The sequence below is a fragment of the Dipodomys ordii genome, unplaced genomic scaffold (assembly GCF_000151885.1).
Source record: "Dipodomys ordii isolate 6190 unplaced genomic scaffold, Dord_2.0 Scaffold285, whole genome shotgun sequence".
NCBI classification, from domain to species: domain Eukaryota; kingdom Metazoa; phylum Chordata; class Mammalia; order Rodentia; family Heteromyidae; genus Dipodomys; species Dipodomys ordii.
In genome coordinates this window covers 876,301-885,657 of record NW_012267501.1, presented here as the reverse complement: position 1 = coordinate 885,657, position 9,357 = coordinate 876,301, and the positions used below count along the sequence as shown (strand labels likewise).

Here is a 9,357-nt window from a genome sequence, read left to right as displayed (position 1 = left end):
GTCTCGGCTTGATCTCCCCTTTCCTCCTGCCCTGTGCGTTGGGCTCCCACCAGGAAAGCCTCTCAGGTCCCCCCACCCGCCCAGGGCCCAGCGCCCCCTCCCATCGGGCTGCCCGACCCCCCCTCCCATGCTGGGCCGCCCGGGCTGCCACTCAGCTCCAGTCCCCGCCACTCCCCGCCAAGCCCCAGGTCCCAGGTCCCCTCCCACCTCCGCCCCACCCCGCAGAGCGGGCCGCCCCTTCCCCTTTATCCGCCTCCTTCCCAGCCAGCGAGTCCCCTCCTCCGGGAAGACCCTGGACGCGTGGAGTGGCCATCCTTTTCCTCCTTTCCCCTCCCCCCGCCCCGGGGAGGGGCCGTGTGTCCTGGCGGTGCAGTGGCAGCGACCCTGCGGGCTCTGGGGGCGCTTCCGCCCGACCCCGCAGAAGACCGGGCACCTTCGCCCTCACCCTTCAGCGCGCAGCGCGAGCTCGGGGCGCCCTCTGGTGGTCGAGGTGGGGACTCGCTTCTCTGCCCTCACTCTTCAGTGCTTAGCGTGAGTCCCGAGCGCTCCCTGGTGGTCGAGGTGGGATCCAATTCCTCTGACCTCACCTTTCAGCGTGCAGAGTCTGGGGCGACCCCTGGTGGCCGAGGCGGGGACCCGCCTTTCTGCCCTCACCCTTCAGCTCTCAGCGTGAGTCCGGGGCGCCCCCTGGTGGCCGAGGTGGGGACCCGCCTTTCTGCCCTCACCCTTCAGCTCTCAGCGTGAGTCCGTGGCGCCCCCTGGTGGCGAGGTAGGGACTCAGCCCTTCTGCCATCAAGCTTCAGTGCGCCTCTCCTGGTGGCCAAGGTGGGGGACCTGGCACCAGACTTCCCCACACAGGTGGCAGCCTGGGCCTCCTGCCTGGGTCTCTCTGAGCCTGCAGGGGACAGGGTTCTAACCCATGGGGGCAACGGGCATTTTGGGTTCTGCAGGGCTGTGTAACCCACAGTGACTTCTCGCGGCCTTCCGCACTCCAGCCAGCAGGGCCAGTGGGCGTCATCAGGCCAAGAAGTCACCTCCCCTGGGATCCTGTGTTGTCCAGGTCCCAGCTGGACTCCGATCTGGACATCCCACTTGGGTCCAGGCAGGCCACAGAGCCAGCCTCCCTTGCCTGCAGAGCGCTAGGGGCCAGGGTTGGTTCTAAGTTCCCAAGAAAAGCTGCTCCTTCACTCTTGTGAGATTCCTTCACTTACGATCTGTCATAGGATTTTAGTACTGCGCTGTGCAACAGGTAAGTCATAGCCCCGTGTGGCTACTGAGCACATTTTCTTCTTTCTCCCTCATTTTTTAAAATATGGTTGCTGGCAGGGGGGGGGGGGGACTTATATAGTTGGCCTGATTTATGGAACAGTAATCCCTTTGTACAACTATTTAATAGCAATAAAAAATTAAAGCAAAAAACTGTTTTCTTGCAAGACAACTTTGGTGGGGCTGTATCATTTCAAAGATTGGAAATTTAGTGTAAAAATCAATCAAGATTTAGCATCCACAGCCCAGTGCTGATGGCTCATGCTTGTAATCCTAGCTACTCAGAAGGCTATCTGAGGATCATGGTTTGGAAACCAGCCTGGTAGGGAAGTCTGTGAGACTTTTATCTCCAATTAACTACCCAATAACTTGAATTAGCACTGTGGCTCAAAGTGGTAGAGCACTAGCCTTGAGCAGAAGAGCTCAGGGACAGCATCCATGTCTTGGGTTTAGGCCTCATGACTGACAAAAAAAGATGTGCTATGTGGAATACACATTCGATTTCAAGAATTAGTTTTAAAAATGCGGAATAGCTCCCTCCCCTCCCCCAGTGCTGGGGCTTGAACTCAGGGCTGGCACTGCTTTTTCATTCAAGGCTGGCACTCCACCAGTTGAGCCACCCTTCCATTTCTGGCCTTTGCTGGGGCTGACTTTGAACTGTGATGCTCCAATCACAGCCTTTTGAGTAGCTAGGATTACATGTGTGAGGCACCTTGTGCCCAGTAGTTTCTCTTCTAAGAGATCAGGGTGCAGGAGAGCAGGCCTTGGCCCGACAGGCTGTCCTAGGCTCTTACAGAATAAGGTGCTCAGTGTGTGTGGTGGCTCTAGCGATTGTGGGAGTCCAAAAATTCCTCTGTGCCCTGCACTTAGGTGAGGAACAAGACCCTCCAGATACAGTGGACTGGAGACAATTTAGGAGACATACAACCCCCTAAGAATTTGGGGCCAATTTCCTTTTCTAGGATCACATGTCTCAAGGACCCCAGATTCCCATTTCTAGGAGTGAGGTGCCTCAGGCAGGCAGTGGCAGGCTACCTGTACCTAGAAGGCAGCCAAGAGTGATGCGGGAGATGACCAGATGAAGAGCGAGCAGGCGGAGGCTGTAATCCCAGGCACCTGCCAGGTGGGAGGATCCTCGTGAGTCCATCAAAAAAAAAAAAAAGAAGTGGAGCTCTTTTTTGCTATCGAGCAAAAAAGCTCAGGGACAGTGTCCAGTCCCCAAGCTTAAGCCCCAGGATGAGGAGAGGGGGAGAGAGGGGGGGGAGAGGGAGAGGGAGAGGAAAGGGAAGAGGGAGAGAGAGAGGAGCCAGGTGCCAGTGGCTGATGGCTGTAATCGTAGCTATTCAGGAGGCTGAGATCTGAGGATCATGGTTCAAAGAGACTTGTTTTGTTTTTTTTTGGCCAGTCGTGGGGCTGAACTCTGGGCCTGGGCACTGTCCCTCAGTTCTTCAGCTCAAGGCTACCACTTGAGCTACAGTACCACTTCCGGCTTTTTCTGCTTATGTGATGCTGAGGAATAGAACCCAGGGCCTCAAGGCAAGCACTCTACCATTGAGCCACCCTCCTAGCCCGAGACTCTTATCTCTAGTTAATTACTCAAAAACTGAAAGTGGAGTTGTGGCTAGAACTCTAGCCTTATACAAAAAGAGCTGAGGGACAGCACCCAGGCCCTGAGTTCAAGTCCCATAACAGACAAAAAAAGAAAAAAAGCTGGAGGCATGGCCCAAATCGTAATGGTAGTTCACTTACCTAGCGAAATGGGGGGAGAGGTACTATCTTGTGTAGGATGAACAGAATGATGAGTCAGGTGACCCATACCTCTCCTCTTCCCAAGCCGACAACAGATACTCTCAATGAACTCCCAAAGCTCCTTGGGTGTGTAAACTAATGCTTGTCTTGAAAACTTGCTCTCAGGGTTTCTACAGCATCCTCTGCAGAATTGGATATGGTCTCTGGTGCTGCTGTTGGGGTATGAAGTTCTGAGACAGTGTCAGTCACAAGCCACTAGTCTTAGGGACTCACTGCAGAGCCAAGTGCCCAAGGCGCACAGAATGCCAAACAGGAGCTCAAGATGGCAGAGGAAAGACCTAGAACTCACAGCTCCGGCATCTAGCCCACTGGCTGAGGGCGTAGTGAGGGCCAATTACAAGAAATAAGTGAATGCTTCTGAGCACTGGAGGAGCCAAGGGTAGCATGAGAGTAGCCTTAGGAGGCCTTCCCTTCAACCCCCAACAGCAAGATAAGAAGCTGCAGTCTTGAAGACTGTATCGCACTGGAGAGAGGAGCAATGTCTGGAGCGATGGAAGGGAGGAAACAGTGAGGTGGTGGAAACCACCAGACAACTAACTCCCTTTGTCTCAGGGGCATAACAAAAGCACAGCAGACTGGGCATTGTCGCCATCTGGTGGCCATTTAGGGGATGTGCTCTGGGAAGGAACGCCGTTGCTGGTCCAGGGCAGTGATGTGTCCTCTCCATCCAAGGTAGAGCAGAGCTTGGCACTTGGCACACAGGTTCTTGTTGGCTGGTGGGGCAGTCCCCACAGGAGGCTTCACCGCCTGTGAACTCCAGGCCAAGTGGCCAATAGGATGCAGTAGGTTTAGGGGGAGGGATGACCCCCCCACCCCGCAACTTCACAGAAAAGGACAGCTTTGCGAGACTCCTATGCGAAAGTCACTAGCCCCTGATTTAGTTAGCGGGTCTTTGGTTACCACTGCCTGATGGCGACACTCACTTGCTTTTTAACTCATCCTGAGAAGGGCTCAGGAGTCAGGAGAACAGATGGAACTTAAAGAATGGGCTCAAGAGTCAGAATGGGGGCTCTCATCTTATTGACCAAGACCCAGCCATGTGCTAAGGTATATACACATTTTATTTAAAAAAGTTTACAGTTTTCATTATACACAACTATTAAGAGGTTATAGTCAGAGGAGGCAGTTGTCTGGTGACAGACATGCCCACTAGATCACCACAATGCAAGGAGTAAGGTGGAAGGGAGGAGACAGGGCAAAGGAAAAAAAGCAGTAAAAAGCTTAGATCTCAATTAAGGGCTAGTAGATCCCTTTTATCTTTTCAAGTATCACACAATATGTACCAAATACAATCAGTAAATAGTGGCCATTTCTTCCCAAACTCTCAGCCAAGGCAAGTATCTGCTAAAGCCAGAACCCTGGCCCTTCCTCAGCAGAGTGGAGATCTGTACACCAAGGCTAACTCGGCCCCAGTGGGTCTTTATTCAGCCCTAAGGGGATGGCCAAGGTGTTCGGTGGCCAGAGAAAGTATAAACATGGATTCAGAAGTCCAAAGAAATGCAGCTTTTATGCCCACTCAGAAACAATTTGATTTCTCCACAAAGCTGTGAGCCCAGTTAGGAATTTGATGAAATGGAAAAAAAAAATCTCTTTGCTAACTTTTGTAAATGGCCTTCACTTCTGAGTCATTCCAATCTAGAAGGACCAGATGCCATTGAAAATAAAACATCAGTTCCCAAACCTGACCCCATGGAGGCTAGCAGAGGATCTGACATGATTCTCAGCCATCTCAAAAAACAAAACAAAAAAAAAAGCAAGCATCAGACCAAGGCTCACTGGAGCCCTTTGGAGAGCAAACTATGTTTGAAAGTTCAAAGGAGCTTGTATCAAGCCAGTCAGCAATTTAGAATAGCCTGTGAAGTGGATGAAAATCATTAGTACTGCAGAGTATATGGAAACTTCCAATCACTTTCTTGTTAGTATTAAGATGCTGGTTGAAACCACAAGTAAACTCAAGGGCAGTAATGAGACTTTGGACAAAAAAAAAAAAAAAGCCACACTGTCAGGGTCTAGGTTGGGCACTACTTGGATACCACCCACTGGCCTTTGCTGGACTTCTGGAAGGCTAGGGCAGTAGATGCAGTGTTGCTGGTTATTCTACCTTGCGTGTTGTTTGTCAACAGCAGGAGCTCAGTCATCTGAATTGGAGCAAAAGAATGGCTCATGTTGGTAAATCAAAGGTGGGACCTCAAAAACAATGGGTGCTAAGAGAGGCAAACTGGCATCAGCAGCTCTGAAGAGCTCCAGAGGGCTCAGCCTTCTGGGGCTCTAGAAGCCTCTGCTGTGAGGGAAGGCTGTATCTAAGACGGGGCCCAGAGCCCTCAGGGAGGCTGATCTCCTAGTCTCACCTTGCCCAGGAACAGGGAAGAGTTAGAAAGGTATAGCAGTCAGTTTCTTAGTGAAGAAAAGGCCTAGAACATGCATGGAACCATATTAGTGCCCAGAAAAGAGAAGGTACAGTGTGATTTGGAGAGAGTCACAGGAGCTTCCAGTGCTGAGAGGCCTGGTCACACCTCTGTCACCCACTTGGATGGATGTGCATGTGCACGCCGCAGCCACACTGAGCAGTGGCCTCTCCCCGTCTTCACGTGGGAGTTCTACAGAACTCAGAGCCACTGCCGCTGGAGCTCTGGGAGGCGAGAAGGCTGATGTGTTTTTATGGGAGCAAAGTGGATTTCATGAGGGACAGAGCTGTGGCAATACTGCTCACAGATCTGGGAACTTGGTTAAAGTAGGTTTTGGTTTTTTTGGACAAGATCAAGTGCAATTATCTGGACTTTTTTTTTTGAAAGGTAATTAGAACACTATTGTTTATACAATATTGAAAAAATACATTTTTTTATTGTTTGAATTCAAATCACCACCCAGCACTTCAAGCCTACCTAGTAGCACCTACAGTGAAGGTTACAGCACAGGCAAACTGCTAAAGCAGCAGGGAAGCAAGTGACAGTGCTGCCAGAGACCCTCCCGCCCCCAAAGCAATGAGAAGACAGCGCCATAGGTAAAAGTACACCATTACATGTTAAATAGTTAATATTACCCTCTCAACAAGCCACCAATGCTCCAGAGAACTCAGCACAGTTACTAACCACAGCCCTACAGAACTTCACGTTTTCAACAACCTTTTGCTTCATGCCCGTAATTAACATCAAATAAGCAAATTCTTTGTCTTTTTATTTAGGAAAATAATCATGCTAAAAGCAAGTTGTATTCTATATAGATTTTCAAAGAAAAGATTGATTGTGCTTTTTGAATTAAAAAAGATAGGGTATCTTCCAACCTCATTGACCTAAACCTTGTGGAATATAGTACTTCTAAACTAAAAACACACATCAAAAAGAAAAGTTATCCCAGAGGGACAGTTCAGAAGTTGTCTTTAGAAGGTTTTAGGATTGGCTAATTCTGCTATTGTCCCACTGGCTGTGGCAAAAAGAATAGAGCTCTGCCTAAAATGACTCCAGTTCCCTCCAGATTCTGCAGGCAACACTCAGACGACCTGGATGCAGGTTAGCTGAGCAAAGCCTAGACCAGCAGCAGGCATGAAAACTGTCTCACGTGCTCTATGTATGCACACGAGACAAGTGTCTGTCCTTCCCTCCCTCCCTCCCTCCCTCTCTCACTGTATCCTGTCTCCAATCCCTTCTCTCTAGTCAAACTCAGAAGCAAGCTGGTTTTTCCCCAAATCGAGCCACTTTGAGTACAAGATGTCTATTTGTTTCAATTATTACTCAGTGTAAATTACAAATACATGTTTTCACTTCTACAAGCAGATGATGGCCAGGCTAACCCAGGAGTAGCAGCCAGAGGGAAAACAAACCCCAGACATGAAGGAGAGTGCCTCAGGCCTTATGTTCACCAGTCAGGTCGTCTCCTGGCATGTAATGGTCCACTAAGAGGCTTGACCAGAGAGGAGGCTGTCTCTTGGTAGGGCAAGATTAAATTCATAACCTAAGCACAATTCACACAAATTAAAAAAGAAACAACAAAACAAAACAACCCAATCAAACAAGAAACCCCCTCCAGTTTAAAGCTTTTATCCAGGGTAGTGGTCTCCAACGGGCCCAACACCAGATCAGGATGAGTTTCGCTTCTTCCCGTCACTTTTCTCCTCCTGTCCTATCCTCTCAAAAATGGTCTGGATGATAAGCTGCACCCCCAGAAAAAGAATCAGGATCAGAGAACAATTCCCAAAAGTTCTCCAAAGCAAAAAACACTGTGGCTGCAGGTCTAGTAGCATGAAGGGCAGGAATCTACACATAAAAATGTACTCAAAACCCAAGTCAAAAAATATTTTTAAGTTTCATTTTTCCAATTAACTCCCTGTTTTGCACTGCTGCTCCACAGAAACGGGCCCCCAGGCCTCACAGAAGAAACAGCTGATTCGCACATGGCTGGCTCTACATGCTCCCAAAGCAGGCCTCTTCCTCCCCAATTTTTTCCTTTCCACTCTGAAAAAGCACTATTCTATCTTCATCCAAGAGCTGGTAGGTTTGGTTTGTTTCTTTGGAACCATCGATAAAGAAGCAACTTGTGTTAAGTTTCACTCATGTCTAAGTATCAGAGTGGCTATTTCTTTTGACAGTTCAGCAGCACACAGACTGACTTGGCCAATGGACTTATGAATGCATGCATTCGGACCGCATATTGCTACCAAAATGGAATGTGGGAATATGCTATGCACCTCAGGTTGAGAAATGACCAAGAAATCAAGATCTAAAGGGTGATATATAATATATATATATCAATGCTATTATTCATAAAAACCTTGTTTAGTAATAAAAAAAATTGCTTTGTTTAAATATGAATATTATAGTCTGCTTCTCATGGTTAGGAAATAATAGTCTTTCTGAAAAGCAGGTGCTTTTTCTACTACAACTCCATGTCCTGGGCTTCATCTTCCGAAAAGTCAGACATAGAACTCTCTGACGAGCTGTCGCCAGTGCCCTCCTCCTGTTCCTTCAGGGCCTCCTCCGTTGCATATTTCTGGATGTACTCTGTACAAGGGGTAGGAGGAAGAAAACACAGAGAGTAAGTAGACAGACATGTGCTTCAGGTTAAAAATCCCTCTCCAGGCAAAGGTAACAAGAATGCCACCAAAGCTAAGGGTAACCACACAGACCAGGGAAGGACATCTAGGATGGGCAACACAGAAAGCCCGACTTGCTGAGTGTAACCTGTGTGTCACCAGTCTAGAACTCTGCAAGGGCAAGAGAGACGACACCTTACGCTTTTTACTTTCTGTGTTAAGTTCCAAAGAGATAGCAGATATGATGGCACTTATCTATGATGCCAGCACTCAAGAGGCAGGAGGACTGTTAGCTTTAGACCAGCCTGGGCTTCTTAGGGGGGCTTCCCAGATAGAAGAGGACTGGTTAAAGATTCCACAGTAATTTATCAGGACCTCCTATGCTTCTCAGTTTTGTAGTTGTATAGCGGTGGCAGCCTAGATCTATTATTTTAGAAAGACACTTTAATCTGCACGGATTCTGCTTGTGGGGTTTTAAAGGGACCAGAGAAAGCCACTGTCTGCTCATCAAGAATAGCTGCTATCTGGAGGCACATGGGCTCTGAGTGGTTCTATCATGTATTATTTACCTTAAGATTTATGCTGCTGTAGCCTAGGTTGAAAAATAATTTAAGAACTGCTGAATAACTTGTTTCCTAAAGTGCACACTGTTTCTATCACTAATAGGATATGATGAGATAGATGGTGGCAATCCTGTTAGGAATGCAAGCTGGACTCTGTGTCTATGGAGTTGCAGAGGCTATAATTTAGAGTTTGGCAAATGACCATAGGCTGCCAAAGCTGAGGAGCTAGCACAGGGGTCTAGCTAAAAATGTTTCCCATTTTTTTTGTCGGTTGTGGGGCTTGAACTCTGGGCCTGACCGCTGTCCCTGTGCTCTTCAGCTCAAGGCTAGTGCTCTACCACTTGAGCTACAGCGCCACTTCCAGTTTTCTGGTGGTTTATTGGAGATAAGAGTTTCATGGAATTTCCTGCCCAGGCTAGCTTTGAACCTCGATCCCCAGATCTCAGCTTCCTGAGTAGCTAGGATTACAAGCATGAGCCACCGGCGCCAGGCTCCGTTTCCCACAATTTCTTTACAAACTTTGCACATGTGAGACTTATAGCCCCTATTAGTTAATTATAAATTTATTTAAAAAATTTATGAGATCATGAAATAAAACCTCTAGGTTTTATTTGGGTGGATTAAAGCCTTAGGAATTGCTTCTTGCATAGGAGTTGCTGCATATCAATTTTTTCTTTTCCCCCTGGGGGGGGG

General features: G+C 48.4%; 1 protein-coding gene across 1 annotated transcript in view; it reads right to left on the bottom strand.

Annotated features, from left to right (window-relative positions):
- Positions 1 to 4,118: 4,118 nt before the first annotated feature.
- The window catches only part of Ube2h (ubiquitin-conjugating enzyme E2H), a 93,179-nt gene continuing 87,940 nt past the window's right edge, over positions 4,119 to 9,357 (bottom strand). Inside the window, exon 7 of the mRNA XM_013036425.1 lies at positions 4,119 to 8,069. Coding sequence (XP_012891879.1) covers positions 7,945 to 8,069 — 125 coding nt within the window. The 3' untranslated portion in view covers positions 4,119 to 7,944. The remainder of the gene's footprint in view (positions 8,070 to 9,357) is intronic.